The sequence below is a fragment of the Grus americana genome, unplaced genomic scaffold (assembly GCF_028858705.1).
Source record: "Grus americana isolate bGruAme1 unplaced genomic scaffold, bGruAme1.mat H_44, whole genome shotgun sequence".
NCBI lineage: Eukaryota > Metazoa > Chordata > Aves > Gruiformes > Gruidae > Grus > Grus americana.
The window spans coordinates 1-25,489 of NW_026561365.1; the positions used below are offsets into that span (position 1 = coordinate 1).

The 25,489-nt window shown below is 38.3% G+C and overlaps 1 protein-coding gene across 1 annotated transcript in view; it reads left to right on the forward strand.

The window, feature by feature from the left end:
- The first annotated feature begins 15,058 nt into the window (after positions 1–15,058).
- LOC129200316 (protein mono-ADP-ribosyltransferase PARP8-like) overlaps positions 15,059–25,489 on the forward strand; it is a 57,788-nt gene continuing 47,357 nt past the window's right edge. The window contains exons 1-4 of the mRNA XM_054811643.1: positions 15,059–15,126; positions 15,810–15,847; positions 21,615–21,704; positions 23,036–23,106. Coding sequence (XP_054667618.1) covers positions 15,059–15,126; positions 15,810–15,847; positions 21,615–21,704; positions 23,036–23,106 — 267 coding nt within the window. The remainder of the gene's footprint in view (positions 15,127–15,809; positions 15,848–21,614; positions 21,705–23,035; positions 23,107–25,489) is intronic.

The window sequence follows — 25,489 nt, forward strand, 5'->3', positions numbered from 1 at the left end:
AAACAAAATGTAGTTATTTCTCTGTAATTTCATTTTTTTGTAATTACCATTTTGGGAGGCAAGTGGGTTTGATGTTGGAAAGGTATAGTGTGCATTATGATGATGTTCATGATGTTAGAATGACATGGTGAATTCACAGAAGGTGAGGGACAACAAATTGTTTAAGAGATTGAATTTGCGTTACGGTAATTCCTCATTAAAGCTCGGATTCATTAGTGAAGTATATCATACAAGAGCAGTTTTCTTTCTCATATTTCAATGCGATCCATGTTGCAAAGAATGTTTAAAAAAAACCCAAAGAAAATCTATAGGCAGAGTATTTGTCTGTAAATTAAAGTCACTTAACTGGCTGTGTATGTGTTTTCCTCCAATTTTGCTTACTAGTTTTCTATAGCATTGCTGTATTTGTGAGCTCTGTATTGGCTTTGCCTCTGCTGTAAAGCTTATGGGGACAACAGGATTGGTCCTTTTGGTAGGACTGTGCAGGAGTGCTCATGCACAGTAAAGTCTTCTATAAATGCATTTTCCTAATTGTAAGAAGTACAGCTAAACCTCTTATTCCCAGTGGAATTACCTCTTGTTCCCATTGCCTCCTATACTACTTACAGGACGTATGTTAGTAAAATTTTCAATCTTTCAACAATTCAAACTGATTACTTCTCATCTAATTCTGTCTGTGGACAGTTTAGCAGATGTGAGGTCAGTAAAATCCCCTTGCTCTGGGGAGCAGTGGCGATTAAATAGCCGGCTGCTGTGACTATGTTTGGTGCAAGTTTGGTAAAAATGTATAGTGGGTGTTCCAAAAGTAAAACTCAAAATCTTTATTTTATTGAAAATGCATAGCAGTTAAATGCATGGCAGTTGCCTTCATGTAAGCCCTTCTACTTTGTTATCTCAAAAAGGGAAGTGTCAGGTTTTGCAGGTTGCAGAGCAGCAAAGTTGTGTTGTCCCTACTAGTTGGAATTTCACTGCACAACTTATTCACAGTTGGATATACCTAGCTAAATTAGGCGGTAGTAGATGTAACACATTGATTATATGTATCTGATTACTTGAAAAAAAATTTAGCGAAAACTCAGTCAACTCTAAACCTTCTATTGGATTGAAAATACCTGTATTTGGTAGGAGTCAATCAATGTGAAAGACTCATATCCTGTGGATAACAATAGTTTTGCCGGCACTGAAGAACTTTATATAAAGAAAGGATAGTCTTCCAGCTGGTGCCTGTGATAGAAAAGATCTGTTATATCTCCACTATCTGTGTGAGCTGAAACAGTTCAGTGTCATTCCTGGGTACTTGTTTCCCACCTATAAAGCAGGAGGGCTGTCACTGGCTTTCCCACCAACGCATTGTCCCAGCACTGTTGATGGTGTTTCCACACATGCTGAGGCCTACAGAGAATGCAGCCAAGAACAGGAGTGATGGGTATGTTCTCCAGTGATCCACCAACTAGAGAAGTTGGGAGGGGGGGAAGAGAGGCTTATTTCTGTTTCCTTCAACTCAACCAGAGTTTTGCTGCTGAGTAACGTGGGAGGTGAAATAGTCAGTGCTAAGTTGTTGTGTGGTGTTGGTTTCTTAGTTTTTTGGGTTTTTTTAAAAGCTTGAAATTTGTTTGCTTATGTCACTAACCACATTCTTGTTAAATGTTGTTAATTAAAGCTGCTCGCTGTGATTGGGTCGTTTAGGTTAAATTTAGGTTACATTTTCCTTTGAGCACTGAGGGCCCTATCCTGCGAAGTGCTAAGCATCCTCTGCTCCCACAGCTGCCTCAGCAGGAGCTGAGAACACAGTGCACCCTGGGAGGTGGTGGGGCCCTCGCCAGGCCAGAGCACACACAGTCTAGCGTAATTTAAAAATACGATGAAGCTTTTCAAATGTGTTTTCGTTAATACATCACAGACTTCCCACAGTAATAATTTTCTGTGCCTTAATATATCACTGTAAGTATTTTGTTAAGCAGTAAAATCTTGCTATATTTTTCAGGCCCTCTGCTATACGTGTCCTGGTGTGAAAGGAGACTGCTATTTTTCCTTTTAATTTCTCTGGTGCAAATAAGTGATATGGCTTTACTATTCCATTTCACCCCAGGCAGTAATTTTGAACAGTTATCCCACTTCTCTTGGGCTTAATGACGCTGTCAGATGATGGAAAGTGAGAGACCTTTCAGAACAGAGTGAACTATAATCACTCTGCCGCCGAGCTCCTGGTTTTCTCTTCTGGAGGAGCAGCCTCTGCAATAGCCCCGTATCACCTAAGGGGGCTGTGAAAGAAATGGGGCGTTTATTGATCGAGATGCTCGCATGACTCACATCACTGATGCCTCTGATGATAGATAATTGTGTGAGCAGTTGAGAAGTTTGACCCATGTCTGCTGGTAAGTTTTTCAGGGGAATTTTTTTGAGGACATGAAAATGCAATGTATGCACCTATTTGGGCAGCATTACCTGAAGGTTTTTCTTTGTGAACTACCCATCTTCAAACTGAAGCCCGCAAACTGAAAAAAAAAAAAAAATCTTCCCAAGAGTTCATATTTACATTATTTTGACTCTGCCTACTTTGAACTATTTGTAGTTCAGTTACCCAGTTCTGTGTATGTTTTATGTATCCTGACATACCTGAGAAGACAGTTTGGATCTTGGTAAAACTGGCCCAGATTTTAAGATGTAGATGTCTGAATCAGATTTTTTAATCTCTATATTTAGGTTCCTCTGTACAATGTCCTCAGTAAACAGGTGACGAGCACTTGCAGCTGCATTATAGCTTCCATTGATGCTTTCTGTGCAGCCTGGGGCACTGCTGGCTGAACAGGTCTTCAGGTCACTGCCAGTGCATGTGATGTCAGTCAGACATCAAGAAGGGAGGAGTTATTCTTTGGTGTTTGACCCTTTTTTCTGTCATTCTATAGGTTAATTGTTTTTGTTCTCTTTATACCATCTCGTTTTTCTTTATGTAGCTCTGTCTTTATTAAAGGGTCTGAGGAGATCTTCAGATTAAGAGCTCTGCGTTAGTGAAAAGACTTACTGTTTTTAATCTCACATTAGCAGAAGACTGAAGTTTCTGGCCATGTTCACATTCATCCTCTAGACTTACTGGAAGTACTTAATAATAGAATGTCTGATTACAAAACTTATCACTTACAGGTCATTTCCCATCTTCAGGATGCTTTCCAAATTTTGGTGATAATTTTGGTGGCTCAGTGTGCTAAACTGTACAGACAGAGCAAGAAGAAAGGAAGAGATGAAGGGAGGACATCATCTCTGAATTTTTTTTTATTGCAGATTTGCTGGTGAAGAAGCTGAGACAAGGGTAAACCTTCACTTTTTTCTGAAGTCAGTGAGAGTTTTGCCTATTTAATTTAATGGCACCAGGATTTCACTGTGTATTTTGAAAAGTATGCAACAATTTTGAGTACCTTACCATGAGTCTTATTTTACCATTTTTTCAAAGATTTTTACATGCTGGCTTCATAAAAGGTGCTAAGGTAGCCAAATCGCTTTTAAGATACCTAAATTTCTATAGAAATCCGTGATAAAACGGACATTTTTATACCTTTGTGAGAACAGTGAATTATCTAAAATGGTGGATATGTACTGATGGGATTTTCAAGGGAATATAAACGGTTTAGATGTCTAACTGCCATTTCTGCACAATTATTATTGCCTAATTATTTTTTAAATCTGGACAATAAGGACTTATTTTTCAAAATTGCTGATGGTTCCCACAGATTTCTGTTGGAGATGTAGAGGTTCAGCACACATGAAAGGTAAATCAGTGTCTAGAAAGCTTTGTAGTTACTGATCGCCTTGAAAATGTGTGCATTTTTTCTTGCTGGGAGGCATACAAGTCACTGTAACACAGCTGGGAATAGAACTACCTCTGCCTTTGCAAGAATACAGGGGCTTCCTAAGCCAGTGTTTCGTCTGACATGTAATTAGTTTTTTGAGAAGACAGGGATCTAATTAAGACTAGTGGAAGGATTTTTTAATTGTATCTTTACAAATTAAAATGGTATTTAAAATCTAAGTACATGTTGGAGTAGGATGCTAAAATTATCTTTTGTTATTTGTTCTATAGTTTGTTTAGCATTTTCTGTAGGAATGTCTGCCAGATTACATTCAGGTACAGTTGTCTGAGTATAATATGAAATTAATATTCTGTGAGCAGTCATGTACCTAGAAACATTCTTCGGCCCAAGAACAGCCCATATATTTAGAAATTGTTCCTTATTAGATTGACTGTTACTACATATGCCTAAATGCAAAGAAAAAAATAGCGCAGTATGCTTCCTATTGCATTCTGTCATGAAGAAGAAATCAGAATGTGTGATATTCAGGAAACAGCTAAAATTCATGACAAGTTGGTGGAAGAACTGTTTCAGACCTTAGCCAATGCTGCCAGTTCAAATGCATAAAAAGCACTTGAACTGAAATTCCCTGCTGCTATTATTCTGCACACTATTGAAATACAGTAGAAGGGTATGCTTTGAATTTTTTTTCCATGAGTCACATTGAGAAGTCATCAATGTCATATTCAACCTACAACTTTGTTCTCCAAGCTACTAGTGAAAAAGGCAAGTAACATTTTACTCATTCATAACTCATTGAAACTAGCAATGGGAAACATATTTGTTAGTAACCTGGCCAATGCAAATTTTTTCCCATTAATTTTATTTAAGCTCCTTTTCCATCCATACTTTAAATGGCTATGTGAGTAGCCCTCTAACCCTTCCCTGGGAGACTAATTCACTGTTTAATGGCATTCTCCATTTCCAATTTTCAGCTAAGTTATACTGTTTCCTCTAATTTCACCTGAATATTGCTTGCCATTTTCTCTTGGGCCATCATGTAAATATGATACCCATCTTCATGTCTGTACTCTGAAAACATGTCTCAGCAGTCATCACATTTCCTTCCACACTTGCTCATTGATTTGCCATAGTCTGTATACCTAGCTGTCTGAACCCATTTACATTTTTTTGCTCACCAGCCTGTTCTGTTAGGTTGCTGATTGTTTCTTGATGATTCCTGTATTCCTCCCAATTTACTGACATCTTTCTAATGCTAAGAACACCCAGGTCTGAATGCTGTATTTGAAGTGTACCTGTGCCCTTAGACTGAAACTGTCATATCTGAAAAGAAAGGAAAAAAAAAAAGGATCATCTTTTCTTGTTGTCATCTCATACCAAATTTTCCATTTTATTTGCTGTTTGTGAATGCTGTTCATGACTGTGGTATAGTGGCAGAGATGTTACAGGTATACCAGTGAGACCCCAGGGGTGGGAGTTTAAGCCACTCTTGTGCTTCATGTTGTCCCTCACACTACTGTGATTCTTGGGTCTTTTGGGCTGAGGAGGCAAAGCCTGCTGGCATTGTGAATAGCAGCGTAGCACCTCCTTTTGTGTATCTAATCAAAGAAAACGGTGTGGTTTTGACCATGTTAATGTAATGGGACATCTGGATGAGCCAAGCCTCAGGTTTGCAAGCAATCCTTGCAGCTGTGTGGCACAGAAGTCAGGAACAGTGTTTGTCACCTTGGGTTAAAATATGTGCAGGATATGGGTCTGTGGTATATCATAATTAGCAATTTTCAGAGGTGCCGGACACCACCTTACTAACTTGACCAGGAGACTATGTTTACTTGAAAGTAATACATGAATAACTGACTATGTATGCCAATGGTCCTGAATTATGTTAATGGGTTATATAGGCATGAATATACCGGATTGGGCAATTTCATGGGTAACATCTATTGAAAATCTTGCCCTATGGGAATGTGTTATGTTGATTGTGTGCAAGAATATGCAATTTTAGTTTAGAATATTCCTAAATGTAATAATTTGGTGTTAAAATTCTATATTTAGAAGTTATATATTGAGTTTGTACTGATGTTAATGGAAGCTGTATGCATGGAACTTATAGAAAAAAATAGGTTCAGTCCATAAATACACTATTTCAGCTATACCAAGAACTTTTGGGGACTTTATTTGAGGAGGGAGGAGGGCAGGAGGAAGGGAAAAAATTGAATTCTGTGAGATACCTCAAAGAACTGAAGAGAAAGAGTATTTAAATGTTACTTTTTCCCTGCACAGCAGTGGCTGTCACACACCTCATTAGATAAACAAGCAAAATGCCAACTAATTAATGAATATCTAGAGTGGTCTAAGAAGGATACTGGGGGGTTTTCTCTGTTGCTGAACACTGCATGTAAAGGAAAGGAGCATTTCCACTTGTTAAAGACACAATGAAGTTAGTTAAACAGTGAATGTCTCCAGGGATTTATATGGTCTTTGTTTGTAATGATTGGTAAGGTGCTGGAATTATCTGCTAAAGTGATAAGGTAAAACTTCCCCTGACAAGATGCTCTCCTCTGTTGCTTGGATGCCTGTAACTGTTTGGTTTGCAGTTTGCCTTGTGTCTCTGCCTTGGGATCATGGTTGCTTCGTTTTGTGTCCTTTTATTTTTGTTTTGAAAGATCACAGCACAGAGGTTTTGTACAGGGGTTGGACAAGGGATTTCCATTCAATTGATCAGAATTGAAAGCTGAGTTACTAGAATTACAGCCACAAGAGCCTCAGAACAGCCTTCCAATAGCAACAATGTGGACCAAAACCTTACAGCTTTAAGATAATTCTTAACTGGCTCCAAAAGGAACTTATTATGGTTGCTTCTGACAACAAGGCTCCAAAATGAAAAGAAAGAAGCTGAAGAGAGGAAAAACTTTCTTCTTTAAAAAAAAAAAAAAAAAAGAAAGAAACTGTAGAAAACACATAGTGGAAGAAGATGGGCCCAACCCTGGAAATGAGGTGTCCAAAGGCTACAATCATATATGCTGCTCTGGTGGCAGCTGAGCTGGGTCAAGAGGTTACTGTCCTGAGTTTGTTTTGCACTGTGTGTCCTGGGGAAGACTGATATAGGATGAAAGCTAATGGGGAGGATGGAGGGAGAATTCAAACCAGTGAGGAGAAGGAAGAACATAGCAGAGACGTTTAAGAGTATCCGTGTCAAGGGGAGGGAGCTGGACCTGGTCAGATAGAAGCAAGAAGAAGCGCCTTTAGTTCTGGGGAAATGGTCTGGTTCTGATATAGTCTGTGAACAACCTTGCTTTGCACACGTAGCCATATTTTGATGTAACTCTTTCTAGAATGACACACAGCATGCACTTTTTTCCCCCCAATTGTCCCTAATTTGCTTATTTCATAAGTACTGTTTTTATTTTTAGGAGTGCCCTCGTATTTGTTGGAGTGATGATTAATCTTGTAGACTTCAGTGCATTTACTAGAAGTTGCCATGCCTTTTTCATTGGATGCTTTGCAAAAGGGAAATGGTTGAGCCTGCAGTCTTCTGTATCCCCTTTATTTGAATAATCAAGCGGGGCTTTATGAATAACATTCACTATTTGATTCAGATGCACTTTGGTTATGTGAAAGGACCAGTAGCTCAGTTATTCTTAGTGACAAATGCAAACATATAACTTTTAACTCAGCGCCTCTGTTCCTCCAGGTTATATCAAGAAATGAAAGCAGTGCCATTTTTGACGCATTGATACTGCTTATCTCTCTTTGGAATGGTTCTAATTTGTCATCAATAGCTGTGCCTGGGACTTTTCATATGTCATCACACACGTGCATTCTTCAACATCCAGAGGAGAAGATTACTCAGAGTCACTTGTTATTCTCTTCTGTATAGTTGCTGGTGCACCGTGGGGAGTTTTGATCTATAGTGAAAAGAGTGTGTGCACAAATTTCACTTTTTTGCAAGCACCTGGCTCTATCTAGCAGCAAAAAAATAACTGTGACTGATACTGGGTCATCAGTTATTGGATCACAAGGGATACAGAAACTCATTGGTGTTTCAGAAGGAGATTTAAGGTGGCCTGTGTATCTGAAAACAAATTGCTGAGATGCAGACAAGCACATTCAAAACATTTTAAAGGGTACTTCAAAAGCTGTTTAGAAATCCACGAAGCTTGATTGAATCAGGAATCCAGAAAATAGCATGGATGTAAAATCGTTCACAGTCCAGTTGTATAGAAAGCTGCAAATATATATATATTTAAAAAAAAAAGTGCTTACCAAAATTTACACCCTTTGGAATACATCTTGAAATTTTTAGCAAAGTGATTAAGTACATGTTTCTAGAAATACCAGGAGTGTGACAGGGGCCAGAAGTCTTGTATTTTCTGTGCAACTTGTCTGTAATCTTCTTTGTCCAGTACTAAAGTCTCCCTTGGACTTCAGTGGGATTTAATTCAAGTTCTCAATTCTGTAACAGAAAAGAAAATAAATTTTAGTATAGTTAGATTATTCTTACTGTCCTTGATTAACAGTCACATTTTCCATAGCTGTGCTAATATGTGCATGAAAACTTAGGTCCACCTCCTTTTAATTTTTGTCTCATTTGTGGAGACTTCTAATTCTTTTTTCCAGAAGATAATGTGGTTATTTTTCAGGAATTGTTATTTTATGTAATGACATCAGTTGTTATTTCACTGCTTAAAAAAAAGCACAAGTCCTGTGCTTCAATAGTTATTTCACTGTGTGAAAGAGCAAAAAGCCTGTATACTTATCTGCATTTTAAAAAGCCTTATGCAAACTTTTATTTTCAGAACCACGTCATGTGATGTGCTATCTTCCATATTTCTAACTCATATGATTCTAACTACTGTTCGTCTGTCTGTCTGTTTGGAGACGCACGTCATTTTGTGGTTAGTGTTTTACGCAACTGGAACTTTTTTCAGTTCCATTTATGTTTTTGTCACATTACTGGAACTCTATTGTAAAAGTATCATGCATGAATGGAACGCAGGACTCGCTGATTTGTGTTGGCTGATAAGATTTACTTCACTCATTGATGTGTTCTACAATACAATAAAATGTGTGTTATATTTGTATAAATGTACATTTATAAATACATTTTTAAAGTCTCCATATTTTTTACTAAAGACATTGTGAATGCTAGCAGTAGTTGATTACAAAAATTACCTGATAAGAAAATTCATAATGCTGCTGTAGTTTTATGTATATTTCTGAATATGAGCTTCAATGGAGCACGTGCTCAGCTGATGTGTACTGGGTGGGATGGAACCTTTCAAAAGCTCCAGAGTGGAAGAACAAGATTATTTTTCCTGTAGTGAAATTGCATTGTTTTAAGAGCTCCACTGAAATGTATTGAAGTGTTTCATAACACAGTAGTCATACATACCAAGTGATTAAGTATTTCGCTAATTCACTGATTCATAAATTATCAAAAAACCTAACATTTATCTTTCGCTCATGGTTGTGGCTGTTGAACACTAAGAGGAGAGTTTGCATTAAGTTTCTTTGTCCTAGCTGTAAGTAACACAGTGGTAATTTTTGTCTTTTTTTAAATTGCTTTTATAGTTATTTTGTTTGTTCTGTTTTCAGCATAGAACAAAATGGTTGTCTCCAGGCTGTGACTTTGGAAGGCTTGTCTTTTGGCAGTGTCCATTAAGCAGAAGAGATCTTTTTGCCGTAGAAAATTGTTGCTTATGGCTGCTGGGTCTCTTTTGCCGTTATTTGCATGCATGTCATCTTTGTACAAATTGGAAGAAAGACTTGACATTGAAGCATTTTGCAGTGTGTTTAACTATTAGTTTTGAATTGTAATTCTCTTCAGAGAATTTCCTAATTCAAATAAGGCCAACTACAAAAAAAAAAAAAGGATTTTTTTTTCTTGTTAAATTTTCCAATTTTTTTGTGTAAATAGCTTACCTAGTTTTTCAGCTGGCCAATACCTAAATGCCTTCTCCTACCAATTCCTAAGGCACTTGTTCAAAGGCCAGGTGTTTCAAGAATGCAATATGAAAGTTTTGTTTGGATGGGATCCCACAGTATATCTTCTGAAAATCATAATTTTCACCCTGTATTTGTGATATTATTTATTGCCAAGCCATTCGTTTCAAACTGGATCTCGGACCAGTTACTAGAAAACAGAGTGGCTTATGTTCGTGGTGGAATCCTTTTGGAACCAATTTTGTTTATTTGAGGAAAAAGGCTAGTCAGAAGTAAAATGGTATGAAGAGTCTGGCTTCAGGATCAAATGGTGGTCTTCCTGAAGTAGAAGAGGAGCTTAAGACTGTGAAAGTAGTATGAATCCATTGAAGAATTTGGAAGCATTTTCAAAGACAAGGAAATAAAGGATTGAAGATGGGAGTGGGAATATTTTCTGTTTAATTAGGGACATTCATGAAATGTTGTTCTACTGTGGCATGTTATGTGTAGATACTCAAGATGGGTAGTAATTTTGAGAGTTGATACCTAGAAATTGGTAAAAGAATACAATTTCAGTTGCATCTGTTCAATACAACCTTATTGCTTCTTACTGCCTCACCTAGAAGAGAGTAAAAACATCAGGTCTATATCATACTGTGCTTTTAGAAATATTATACAGGTCATTAGAAAGGCCCTTCAGCCCAAAGATTTCACCAGTATCATTTTATTTTTCTTATCAAGGTTTCACTAATCTTTTCTTCAGCTCACCGTCTTGTTCAAAAGTTGACCCTCGCATATAATCAATACCACAGTAGCATTTGATCTTACGTGTTTTCTATAGCTTACTTTGCTAACTGTTAGTATTTTTCTTCAGGTATAATACTTTACTGATGAGCTAGATCTGGGATTTATATAAATAAATTTTTATAAATAAATGTATATAATCTATTCTGAATTCTGTAGCTCCTGGTGCATTAAGAAAGTCCTGTTTACTCTTCTCTATCTTGTTATAGATCAGCATTAGATGACCATAAGATTCCACATGACAAAAAATCTTGTTTCCTTTCCTGAGCAAATTTGCCGGCTACAACATTTGCACATGGAGCTCTGGCTCTAGTAGAGACAGCTAAAACTGGAATAGAAACTAGATCACAATTTCCACACTTAATAAGGCAATAAGTCAGCTGTTGCCATGGGACAGAGCTGGTTGAATTGTCATAACCGTTCCATAGACATAAATCTTAGACTTGCATCAGATGCTTCACGGTGTTCCTGCTGTGCAAAACAGCTGGAAATTCAGCTTAAAGGATTTCTTTCCTAGAGAGAAACTACAGGTGGCACAGAGTTGAGATAACGTGAATTTGATGGGAAGATACGTCATACACGCCAGCTCCAGCATCACTGTTGTGTCTTCAGGATGCATGTCTGATCGTGGGGTTTGTACTGTGATAGGTAAAAGCTGCAGTTCAAGGCACGGGAAACAATCTTACAAATTAATGTAAAGAGATGAAGATGGTTTTTGTTTTTATGAATGTGCTTTGTCACAGTAACTTTTGCTTTGCTGCCTTCTTCAGTTTTAATGGATTTTTTTTTTCTCTGCCCTGGAGCTTCAATTTTGGGGTAATATTTTGCTGGGTAGTATAATCAGTTTGCACTCTGGACTCCTTTTTAACTAGCTTTGAGAAATTATAGTAACGTCAAATGCAGGTGAATCTGCTTGTTCTATATCAAATTGGGACAGATTAATCTGAAAATTAGCAAATATGTGGTGGATCCCCATCTAGTTGATGAATTAGTTCTCAAATGCAGATGGACCTTTGCAGGATAATCTTTCTGAAGAAGGAACAGTTATGGTTAAAACACATTGGAAAATGTTTGCAAGGAGTCCCCTGTGAGCAGAATTGTTACTAAGCTAAGGTGTGGATCTACATATTAATATTATTTCAAGCAATAAGAAGTTTACATTAAAAACTCATACACAGTGAAATATGACAGCTCTCACTAATTTCTCACAAGGTGCTTAACTTTGTTAAATAACAAAAATTTTGGTAGGCCACTTCTAGTATGAAGCTTGTTCTGAGCTTAAGGGTTGAGAAAAATATGTGCTATAGGATGCCTTCTGCAGAGGGTCTGCGCTGAGTAAAACAGAAATAACACCATCATTGGGGCTTTGTTTACACCCAAGAGTTTAACTATGTTCATGTAGCTAAAGCAATACAACTGAACAAGCAAGGATGATGGTTGGCTGGTTAGAATGTGTTTATAGGAATGGAAATAAATTATAGTGCTATAAGCTGTATTTATAGCATTGTAACTGCAATAGGGTTGTACAGAGGAACTGCATTGCCAGAAGGAGAAATCACATCCCTCACTGGAATAATCATGTTGTACTTCTGTGTGGGGGCCAGGCCTAAATTAATTCCAGTTGCATTTCTCAGTACTTAAATGAGAAAGCTGCTTCAGTAAAGGGTTTCTTTGGCTCTGAGAGGATTTAACACCAAGAGGCGTTGAACATCTGCATCTTCACTGAAGTCTGTGCTGTTTAAGGTGATGTAAGCCATCACAGTCCTGTGTTTCTGTCTTTGCTCTAAATCTCATTGAAGTCCGCGGGAAAGTGCTTGGATGGCTGCAGGACAGGAGCCTCTTAAGAGACCTTTGTTAGCCTGGTACAGTGTGTTTTCTGACAAATCGTGTGCCCAGTCAGTAGGAAGCAGTTTACCCTAAGTGCAGAAAAATGTGCCAAAGCGTGATCCTATGTGACAATCACAGGGGCAGGCTGGGACACAAAACCAAGTTTTGTTCTGTTCAGTAGTTTTATTTCTACTTTTTGCTTCCATAACCTGCACATAACTAACGTAAGATTATAAGCCCAAGCAAAGCACCACCACCTCTCTCTGGGGGCTCAAATAAGCCATTTATTCTCCCCAAATATGAGTTTAAATATGTGTGAGAGGAATAAGCTATCTAAAAGTCTGTTTCCAGAAGAGCTTTCTCTGGCATATTTCACTAATACTTCTCAGAGTACACTGATCTGGAGACACTGAAGAGAGGGCAGTACAGAGATCCCAACATGTGCTGAAGATGTGAATTTAGATGGAAAGAAGACAATTAGACGTTGCTTTTTGGGGGGAGGGAGTGGGGGGTGGAACTAATAAGATAAAGAGTTTCAGATGAAACACACCCTGATGAACTAATGAACTAATAGTTATGCTGAGTTGAGGACTAAACTTTGTTCACTTCCTAAACTGAGTCAGTTGTGTTTCTAATAAAAACTACTGGTTTATTTTAATTAGAGGTTAATATCCCATTTTCAGGCATTTTGTTATTTAATCTTTGGTCCACATCTTCTTTAAACACTTTCCTCTGAAGTGGCAGCTCAGGCTTATCAGATTCTATTACTATTTCCAACATACTGCCATTTAATTTTGGTTTGGCAGATAGATTTTCTATTAATGCTTTTCAGTTGGAGGTGACATTAGAAATTTTTTTTCTGTAAGAAGGGGACTTTTTATTACTGGGATCACAGAATAGTTTTACTTTACATGATTTTTACCTTTCCCTTCTCTTCTCTGATAATACTCATTTTAGTAGTGAGATCACTGCTGGATTCAGTGGGCTCTGGGTCAGACCCTGAATTTGCTTACAATCATTACAGGATCTGGTTTGAGGCTATTTCTAACCTGCGTCTTCATTAACCTTTTCATTTTAGTTCCATCTCACAAGACCTACAGGATTGTTTTTTTCTTACTAGTTTCCATTTAACTTCTCCACAGCTGCTGCTGCCACAGATACCACCTGATGAAGAAGAAGGAAGAGAAACACGCTTTCATAGGGTTTCTGCACATCCACGCATAGAGTAATCATGTGAGGGAGATGACCTGTGCAGATTACCTGATCCACCTCCCACTCAAAGCAGAAGTTAACTTCGAAGTCAAGTCCAGCTTTGAAGTTAGATTAGGTTGCTGAGGTCCTTACCCAGTTGAGTTTTGAATATCTGCACTGTTGAAAATTCTGTAACTTCTTCAGACCCTGTTCTTGTTCTCAATATGAAAAACTTTTTTTTAATACCTATGTGGAATTTCCCTGCTTTTCTGCAGTTTTTAAATTGGATTGAGATGGTTTTGATTTAGAATATGGAGTTCTAGAAAGATTTTTCTTTTCTTGGAATAAAAGTCCACACTTGAAGATAATCCTATATAACAAGAGTCAAATAAACCCATACACAGTAATTCTGTAGGCAGCAAAGAGGTGTGCAAGCAGCCAGTCTAAGAGACTAAGACTGAAATACCTCTTTTGGTAGTAGAAGGAAGAAGTCATGGTTACAAACACAACATCTAGAAGATGGATTTTGGTAAGAACAGGCCCTTAGTTAACTTCTTGGATTTGGTTTTGTTGGGGGGGGTTTTTGACACCACAGGGCAAAATTCTCCACACATGACTGCACTAAGGTATAACATTTCCTTATTTTGGAATATTTTCCTATTTAAAATAGCGATATTTTATACCATGACAGATTCATTAGATTTAAATACCCCAGTCTTTAGGTAAAATGCTCCAAGATGAGGGGATACAGATGCTGCCTATTCCAAATGTTTAAATAATTAAAAGAGAAAAATCACAAAATGTTGAATTTGCACAGCGATGAGATTTAATTCTGGATTGACTGAGGCTATCAAGAGTTGTATGGCTAAATCTGTTGTCAGCTGTAATAAACACTCTTTCTGCTTCAATTTATGTGAACATTTGCAGCTGTTGAAGAAACAGGCATCGTTGCTTCTTAGTCAAACAATACATAAAATCAATTACACTAGAATAGATGATGTGCAAAAACAGGTGACAGAACTGTGCGGTAATAGATTGACTTACTGAAGAAAGTGTGAGGGACCTACTTTTTCGTATTGATTGCCTCCTACAGTCATTGGATTGTGAAAGTGGAGCTCATTTAACGGAAGTCCTTGAGAGAGAAAAAGAAAAAAATAATACATGGTTTTATTTTACAGTCTACATGGAAGCTGTATTCCTGTAATTTAGAAAGATCCACTGAACCCATTTTCAGTGATGTACAATTTATACCAAAATTTCTTAAGAGGACTGTGCAATCCTGCCTTTGTCTGTCTGCTTAACTTGCTACAGACATGAACACATGCCATGTATTATTTAAATGTGTAAGTTGACACATACAATTTATAGAATTTAGAAGTGGAAAGAACATGAATTATACAACAGAAAGCTTTCAGCATGCTGCAGAGTTGAATGGTTTTAATGCAAAATGAAGATGCACATCAACCTTAAAAAAAAATCAGAGGGACTCGGTGGGTAGTTAGATAATGGAGCAGACCATCATGCCCACTTGTCCAGCTCTCAGCAGTGAATTTAGTGAAGGTTCTACTGGGTGGTAGGGAAAGCACATGTGGGCTGAGCTGGAGGACCAGGACGGTGTGTTTATATGATTGTTTTCTGATGAAACAGATTCAGGTAATCCATGTAGTGAGGCTACCCTTTAGTGTGACTGTAGCTCTTTCAAATTTGATTTGAACTCAGCTTGACAAAGAGGTACAAAATTGCCACAACTGTTACAAATGCGGGGTTTGGGTGAGAGGAAGTAGCCCAAGCCATCCAGAGCCTTTGCTGAGACTAACGGGAAGGTGCAGAAGTGCCCCAGCCAGTGAGACAGGCTTCCTACTGAGTCTGCAGTCATCCCTGGAAACCAGATGCAGGGAAAACTGGGGTTTTCTAGTTCTGGTGTTCAAAGAAAAACTTTTTTTTTTTTAAGCATAAGTACAGATATTGCAAAATGTTACTCCAAAGTGAATATAATGCAGTCTTGATATTCCTTTTAAGAAGGTTGAAATCGGGATGTGCCGATGTAGCAAAGTAAGCTTTCAAAATATGCATGACGCTTTTTTTTTTTTAGGTGGGCACTTCAAAAGCCATCAAAACAGCTGTTACTTTCTGTCCTGGAAACTGCCAGGAACCTCTAAATAAACATAAAATAATACGGGAGCAGGAAAAAAATGTTATGCCAGCAGTTAACGTTGTTGTTATTAATTCTGTTGTTTCTTTTTTTTCTATTTACAGTGTATCCTATTCAGTGCACGTCTCTGAGGATTACCCAGGTACAGTGCAACATTCTTGTCCATAACACATGTATGCATGTTATGACAATTTGCTATATTCAGATGAGAATATCTGAAATGGTGTTGATGTATTCCAGGTGCATCCTTGTGCTAATCACTTTCCATTAGTTAGATTATTTTCATGGTCATTTCTCCTTTTCAGGTGACATTTGTCAGCTGGGTCAGGGTGAGAAAACCTGGTTCACAAGTTTACAGAGACCGGAGCTTGTGATGCTTTCCGTGTCTGGAGCCAACAGTGATAGGAGTGAGAAAGCACCCATCTTCTCTTTGGCCTGGTAGATAAAACTTGATCTTTCAAGAGGCTGAGCAGTCTGGCGCAGGGCCAGCAAAGCAGTTCTGCGTTAGACCATAATGAGACTACTCACGTTCTTCAAGTGAAGCCTGTGGACTGTGCAGTGATGCTTCTCAGGGTCAGTTGGAGCCAAGGGTTTGTGTATGGGTGTGTCTTTGGTAACATAAACTTGCAAGGCTATTCCCAGATGCTCAGTCCTGCCTCCCTTTCATACTCTGAGCTGTGTTGGTGAAAGTTTTGTGTAACCATGCAGCCCATCTAGAGAAGGGGAATTATTCATTTGAAAGATACCAGGCAAGAGCAAAAGCCAGTTTTGATCTGGCTTATTTCCCTGATTGCCCTCACAAAGAGACTGCACAGATACTTCAGGTAGCACAGAGGTTAGCAGAAGCAGGAGAGGGAAGGGGGGTGAGGACAGACAGGTGCTGTGCAAGTAAAGATACTGTTGGATTGCACCACATTGTGTGTTTTGCTCATTTGTGTATTTAATAGTGTAAGTACCATGAATGATATGAAACCCTCTGGCCTTTTTTGATCTTTATCTGTAACATCTCTGTAATGTTTCTGAAAGAAATATATCTTGTTTCTTTTAGCATCTCTAAAGAAGTGAGGCTTTGATCTTCTTCACTGATAAGCAGTAGACTATGTCTGTTCAAAACACCAGAGTGTTTGAAGCACATATAGAGAGAAATCAGCATCAGAGTGATGCTAAATACAATGGGTTATGTGAAAGAATGCTATCAACCTTTATGAGAGAGGGGTTTTTACCAGTAAAAACTAGAGGGAAAACTGCTACTAATAATCTATTCAACATGTAGTAAGGGGAGAAACTGAGATTCATAAAAAACACAGTCATACCAGTGATGTGTTGATTTACTGATTACAACATTGACCTGACAATGAACAGAGGGACAAGAAGTTGAAAAAAATCTGCACCATATGTTAATAACAGTTTGGTTTATTAATCATCAGTAATGCATTTATTCACTTCAGGGATTAAGCTATTATGAAGGCGTAGAACTTGATTTCTGGGAACCCCTAACTAAATGGCAAGCTGGAGCACTGAACCAGCAGTTACTCCCACAGCACGTGAGATCTCACCTCCTGGCAAAATTCTGTCTGGCAGACCTCAAATTTCCCTTACAGATGCTATTTGCAGTGTGTCCTGACGGCCTACAAGCCTGAGTGACTTTGGTGTCTCTAAAACCTAATGAATACTCACTGCCATCACCTCCTACATTTTAAAGTGAGATAGAATTTGAACATTTTACACTGTAGCCAACTTGGTGAGGGGACTGTAAAACCAGCTGCATGTGTTTACTGATCAAGGCTTTGAAAGAGCTGATTTCATTCATATCTCAGGCTTTTACAGGATCTACGTTAGCTTTGTGATGAAGAGGTGTTTAGGAATGATGGTGACTCTTTGCCATTTTATAGCTTTGATCCTAAATATACTCATTTTGACTTGGTGAGCCAGATTCTTTGTCTCCTCTCTTTGTCCTAAATTTCTAACTTAACATTATTGTTGACTGTGGCTCTCTTCTCTGGCATGTATTTTAAGGGATGTTTCAGGGATATGTCAGGATGCAATGGTGACAAGTATGGGAAGGTCTGTGCTGACGTCCTCCTCAACTGGAAGATGATCTTCAAGTAACGTTGTTAGTTGACAGAGTTCAGAGCAACACGTGCTCATCCAATTACATTTCTCACAGGATAAATCTTTGCAGATTGAGGTTTAAGTCCATTAGTGCGTAGCTATACCAAAGTTGTATCCTCTGGAGATTAAGAGTGTATAATACACAGTGGATCAAATGTGGAAATCCAAGACAAGGCTGTCAGAGTTGATTATCAGTTAAATTGCTAATGCATGCAATAAATACATGAAAATAGAAGAGATTAAATTACTATACCAATGATGTTCATTCAGCCAAAAGTGATACTACCACAAGTAAATTTTAGATACTACAAGAAGAGCTTTGGATACTGCATATACTTTAGCTCCCTGCATTGCTGTTATGTATGCAGCATCACTGCTTTGGCACTGATAACAGTGTGTAGCTATTGCTGAATTGCTTCATAAAGCATCAAAAGATTACAAACAGCTGAGCATTAAATCATACCTATGGGAACCATAATATCTCATGACAACTTTCAGTAATGGAAGGTGTTTGAAAGTTTCATAATTATGAGTGAAAGCTAAAAATATGCTCACAAAGGCACACTGAAGAAAATAGGAATAGTGTTGAGACATTACTGTCTCAAAGTCATATATACATCGCTGAAATTGTGAAAATATCACTGAAAATTTTAGAGGCAGGTAATAACAGTTCCAACAAAATATCTCTGTAACTATTTTCTCATAACATTGACAGAACTGGGGAAAAATAATACTCCTAAGGAGCAGTTATAGAATATAACATCAATGAGTAGACTAAAGAGCCGTTAATACGAGTGGATCAAGACTCCTGTGAGAACCATTACAGCAGCAAGCATTTTGCTAATGAATATATGTTTGGAGTGATACATGTTGACTGCCATAAACTCATAGAACTGCTGTAGTCTTTTATCCCAGTGATTTGTGGGTTACACATGTGTTAACAGAAACATGCTTTTTGTAGATCTTGTTAGATTGCAGCAGAGATGGAGAGAACCAGTTTCAGGACATGCTGCATCCCTCCACCAGGTCCAGGCACTAGGTCCTCTGTTTAAGAGGTGTTCCTGGGTTTAGTGTGTTAGAAACTAGATGCAAACCAAAACCAGTGTCTTAATTTCAAGTTTCATTAGACTGATGGAAGGGAAGGAAAAAACCCTAATGTCTGCCAAATAGAAAAGGAAAACAAAAACCTGGCAGTGAAAATCATATTATCCAGCTGCCAAGAAAGAATGACAATGAGCATAAAAATATAATTAAAATCTATAAAACCTGTAATTGAGCAGGCCTTTTTTTCCATATATGTATATTTTGATAACTGTCTATTCTGTACAGCACATATTGTCGTTTTTCCTACTTTTTCATACAGCAATAAGTTCTAGCACATGGATTTCCTTTCTCCTGTCCATATATATGGTGTTAGATATATTTAAAGCCAAATGATGGCCTCTCTAATTACAGCTCATTAGACTCCATAGCAATCAGTTACACTCCCAAACCTAGGAAGGGAATGGTTGTATATGCGTATGTTGTATATGCCCAGAGCCCTCTGGCATGGTGAGGCTAACACTGAAATGATCCAGCAAGGTGAAGCGTGCAAATAGAGGCAAGGCAGGGGTTCATGGAGAGGGTGAGATGCAGCAGTCCTGGAGGCACAGTTCATAGCCTGTCCTGCCGCATGACAGAAGTGGGAGAAGGAGTGAATGCTGGCAGGTGGCTGGAGGAACCCCATTTTAAATATGCAATGAATCATAGAATCATAGAATCTTTAAGGTTGGAAAAGACCTCTGGGATCATCAAGTCCAACTGTCAACCCAACACCACCATGTCCACTAGACCATGTCCCGAAGTGCCATGTCTACATGGTTTTTGAACACCTCCAGGGACAGTGACTCCACCACCTGTTTGGGGACCCTGCTCCAATGTCTGATCACCCTTTCAGTGAAGAAATTTTTCCTAATATCCAACCTAAACCTCCCCTGGAGCAATTTTGAGGCCATTTCCTCTTGTTCTATCACTTGTTGCTTGGGAGAAGAGACCAACCAGACTCTTCTCTGTGTTGCCCAGCGACAAGACAAGGGGCGACAGGCACAAACTGGAACACAGGAAGTTCCATCTGAACATGAGGAAAAACTTCTTTACCCTGAGGGTGACCAAGTACTGGAACAGGCTGCCCAGAGAGGTTGTGGAGTCTCCTGTGGAGATATTCAAAACCCGCCTGGGTGCGATCCTGTGCAACCTGCTGTAGGTGATCCTGCTTTAGCAGGGGGGTTGGACTAGATGGTCTCCAGAGGTCCCTTCCAACCTCTACCAAGCTGGGATTCTGTGAATCTGTGATGCTGTGGCTCTGAAACACACCCCTGTGCCAAGTGCATAGCCAAGCAGACACAGACTGAGCTGATGGAGCAGGTTGCTGGGCCCGCTGGAGTGCAGAGCTCAGGGAAACGTGGTGTTGGCCTCTGCAGCAATTGCTTGCTCACAATATGTATATGTTGAGCTGAGCGCAGATCACTCAGATTACCTCATGGGACAGCACAGGAGTGGAAGCAGGCAAAGGTGTGGGCTAGTGTCAGACTCTGAAGATGTCTGTGAATGAGGCAGAAAGGCAGTTTCACAGGCAGCGGGCTGGGGAAGCCCCACACGCCTGTCCGTGTGCGGTAGTGCAGCTCCTAGTTTGCAAAGGCAGACCTGTGCAAGAAAGGGGCGGCAGCACTGTGGCTTCATCTTGATTCAAGCTGCAAAGAGCCTCTGTAATACAAAGGATAATATTACTGAACTTACTGCTCAATTAATGCTAACATCTTTAACATTGCACTGGAAGCACTGTGGTCAAAGGCTTTGAGATTGTAGCAGTATGCGTAAAATTACATGTGAGTTCATGCACTTTGCTGATGTGGAACACTAGAGTGTTCAGAATGATGATAGATCAAGTCCTTGTTTCAGTTCTCTTATTTGTCTCTTTATCCGTGATTATCTTAATTGTCAGCCTTTTTGCTCTAGAGCATAAGTTTCAATTCAGACCAGATCAGTAGAAAACAAAATATTATTACTTTCATAGGCAGTTCAGCAATTCATGCAAAATTAGCTTCTGCAGATACTACATAGAAACTTGCTGCTCCTTGTTTGTTGTTACTAAATGTTTGATTGGAAAGCAAAAGAGGAAACCGAACCAAAAGCACAACACATACCCCCTCAGCCTAATCCCTACATTTTGTAAGAAAATTTGGGATAGATTTTCCATATTCAAATCCATACCTAACATTTTTGTTAAGTGGGAGGATTTTTTTTTTCCTGAATCAGGCACAAGAAAGGTTATCCACTGATTAGAAGATACTTCAAACAACCTTTATCTGACTAGGCAAAATGAGGCACAGGTATTTTGCATAATGGAATATTAACACCCAGCTCTTCACTCTGCACAGCAGATCTAACTTGAGGTTTAGTGTCAGGCATAGCAAAAAGCATAGAACAAGTCTTTGTTTCGGAAAAGATTGGCTCAAACTCCCATAATCCTCCTGGGACGGTTCAGAGCAGTGCTTGGTGTGATTAACGAAAGCCATGATATCAGACTCCAGGGATTTGCTTGTATAAAACTTGGGTCCAAATCTTCCATCCTTTTGGTATTTTTCCTTTTGTTAGCAATCTCAAGAGGAAAAAAACCACACACCACGAACATGAAAGTGCTCTGCTTCCCTAACCATCCAGGGAGTGATTCCTTATGGTACAAGGCTGGGATGGGCAATGTGGGAAGAGGCTGGCAGAGCACAACTGGACTTTAACTGCTAGGTGTTTTTCTTTCGTAGATAACACTTATGTTTCCAGTTCTGATAATGATGAAGATGTGTTAGTTACAACAGAACCGATTCCAGTAATTTTCCACCAAATTGCTACAGGTAATCTTATGTCCCGACTCTTTTATCAAGTTCATATTTTGTGAGGAAAGATAAAATGTTGCCTGCACTTAAAGGGAGATATGTTAATGTGTGCAGCCATACAGTTTGCTATTTTCTCACAGCTCTTTCTTGCTGTAGTAAATTGTCCTACATTTCAGAATAGAAGAAATTAAAATATTTCTTTTGGGGATCACCATGACTGTGAAGGCAGAATGTATTTTATTCTTTTAATGGCTTGCAGTCTGTACTAAAGCAATTCTCCCTGAATACAGTTAGAGGTGCTTAATACTTCCCAATTATAAGTTTTCATGCTCACTTGCTTAAAACTTCACTGAACCTCACCATTGGGGATGAAACAGCCTGTAACTACCATTGCCTCTGGTGAATTATTTCAGGAATTTTCAAACAAAATGGTTCAGCTGTTTCACTAAATTAGGCTATAGAAAAAACCATATTTTTTCCAGTGATTTTGGGAACCTCTCATTTGAAATTATTTCCGTACTTTCAAGAAGTGTTTGATACATGAAAGGGTATGCTTTTCAGACATATAGGCACATTCATACAATATATAATCAAGATTTATGCATACTTTATAAAGACTTTCTGGATTTTAGCAGCCAAACTCCCTGATGATTTCAGGCTGCAGGAGAAACTGCATAGAGCAGTCTTAATTCTGGCAGTTCTTCAGATAGGAACACTTGACTTTGCAGTCTTTTTATTATTATTACAATGCTTTAGGGCCTTTTTTGCGTAACACAGAATTACTTTGAATTCCACTGGAAAATCAGTATGATCCTCAGTCTCTGATCTCATTTATACTCATGTAAAACAAGAATAATTTTACTGAAGTTGGTGCAGTGGCACCCAAACAAAAGCTGGCCATAAAAGTCAGAAGTTTAAGATGAATTTTACTTACAAATATTTCTATAATTTACAAACAAATAAAACCTGTCATTTAAAATAGAATAAAAAACTATGTTGTGTATAGAAGATGGTCTGATTTAATGTTGCTGAGGGGTTTTGATTTTTCATTCTTTTATAAAGTATTCAAAATCAATGAATGACACTAAATTGTAAATCACAGATTGGGAAAAACAAATCTCCTAGATGGACCAGCTGAGTTTCATTTCACAGTTAAAAATGTGAGTCTTCTGAGATGCAGGGGCTTCTTAATTTTAGACGGTTGTATTGTAAACTCGTCGATGTTTTTCATATCTGTAACATTTTGTTCCTTATTTACTTTACTACTGCAACAAAGTATTTCAAGTCTGCACATGCAAAATTATTTCACATTTTTCACAGATGTTCCCTATTTTCCCTTTTCTTTTAAGAATTAAGAAGAACCAGTGATGTCAACTATTGCTTATCCATAAAATCAAAATTACAAAGGGAGAATGGAGATGTAAGTATTTCTTGTACGCATATTTTAACAGAATTTATTTTAAGAAACAACAGAAAATAATAAAATTTATCATAGATTTCCTATCAAATGTGTGCTTACACAAACTGTACACATTTATACATTTTAGAAGATGAGCGTAGTTCTCTGGGTTTCATACGTGGATTAACCAGTGAATGACTTAGTTGGGATAGGGATGTGCCCATCCTAGGAAAGACGGTTTTGACGTTTATGTCATTTTTTTGTTCAACAGTGGTATAGACCATGTCTGCCCTAAAAATACAGCTTTCCTGGAGAAGATGATCATGATGCCTTTATCCTTCAACCTGCTCTTGCACATAGGACCACGTCGTGTTATTAGCTCACTGTTGCTTCACGTGGCCTACAGCAGCCCCACTGGAGGCTGTAGAACTCAGCATGATTCTATTCACCATAAGTAGTGTCTGGAGTATTAATGCCTTCCAGTCACGGTTGTATTTGTGCTGTACCTCTGGCATGGGTCCCTCAGCAGTCTCACTGAGACATTAACTCAAGAAAGAAGTGGCACTAACATAAAGCCCACAGGGCTTGACAGTGTTATGGGCTCAAAGAAAGTACTACATAGGGTCCTACCCAAGCAAGAAATTGAGCGTTGTGTCAAGAATTCAGGTGCTTGACTGAAAGACGTCCTTTGGTAAGGGTGGTTGCTGAGTTTCTCAACGACTGCTTTTTAGGCTCTGATCCTTGTATTTGATCCTTGAAAGGGGGGGATAAGCATGCCCAGGTATGCTAATGTGCATCGTAGGGTGTTTTAGTAGATGAAACCTGATTTGATGTGAAAAGCTGCACTGGAAATACTTTGCTTCTACTGCCTCATCACTGTATTCAGTGCTTGGTAAACATTAGACGAATTCAAGTGCAGGAAGAATTTACCCATTTGATTAAAAGCCTGAGATATAGATAGCTTCTATGGGACAGAGTTTGAGCTTTTATTTTGTTTTTAGTTGAACAGGGTACATAAAAATGAAAGTACTGAAAGAAAAAAAAAACTTTAAAAAAAGTCTCTAACACTGACCATTTCTGTTGGCAAGACAGAGGTTTGGTTGGGGTAGGATGGGTTTGTCACTATTCTAATGTGAGACTTTCATTTCTCTTTGGTTTGTGTTGAATTTTTGTTCAGTTGAGTTCTGTTTTAATGCAGACTTCCCCTTGAGCTAAGGTTATTATAAAACAAAGAAGACTAAAGTCATTCTGTGTTTTTTCAGTGAAATAGAAGCAGAAATTATTTTTATACCTTGTCATAGAAAATTACCATGAAATTGGCTGAAATACAATTTTTGTTCTATGTATACATACAGTGAATAGAGCAGGAATTTAGAGGCAAAGGTAGGGAAATGGGATTAGAATTTCTGACCATAGAAATTGGTGATAAGGATATATTTGACATTTATGAATATATGAGATTTAGGGGAAACTTCTATTCCTTGGTTCATACATCTGATTTCTATTCCATTATGGCATTTCTGTACAGGACAGAAATAGAAAATAAGCAGTAAGTATATCAAGTTAAGGTTGAAGTGAAGAATTATGATTTTAGCAGGTGTTCTTTAGGGGATCCTTGTCAGCATAAGGCCTAGAAATAACACATGGATTGTGGAAGACAGGAATTAATATCTTCAAGCAATTACATAATTATAAGTAAAGGTTCCATGGGTGAGAAGCAGAATATAACACTACAGCTCATGCTGAGTTGCAGTCTGTACCAGGATCAGTTCTATTTACTTGAGTGCAGTTATTCACAGAGCAGCCTATTTAGACCAGGTTTTACCTGGGTAAGCATATTGCTTTCTAATCCTTAATTTTCAGTCTCAGAACAGAGTTAGTCAGAAAATTAAGTTTGAACCTTTCTGGCAACAGGCTGGTACTTCTGTTAAAAATATTAAATAAGCAGCAACATGTCAGTTTTTCATAGAAAGGAACTTAAGAGATCCCCTGCTTGGACTTGAATTATTTCCTTAAGCTATTAAAATTGATTTACCAGAATAAAGTAAATTAAAATTTTATTAGGTCACTGAAACACCAAATGAATTAAGTCCAGAACCTGTCTTGGTGGGTAAATTATGCTTTGTTTAGCAAAAGCACAGAGTGAAGTATTCCGCATAGTCTACTGAATTCCCCAGTTTCTTAAAATACCACACTGTGTCTGTAGCCAAAGTATTATTTCTCCAACATATTTCAGGGTGTTTCTATGTACCTTGCAGGTCCTTGTTTTGTCTGATATTTCATTATTCTTAAAACAGGTCCTTAGTACTCTTCTGGAAAAATGATACTAAACAATCTCTTCATAAAGGGTGCTATGAGCTGATTTGTAAAAAACATAATTCCTGTAGTTATAATTAGAACTGTA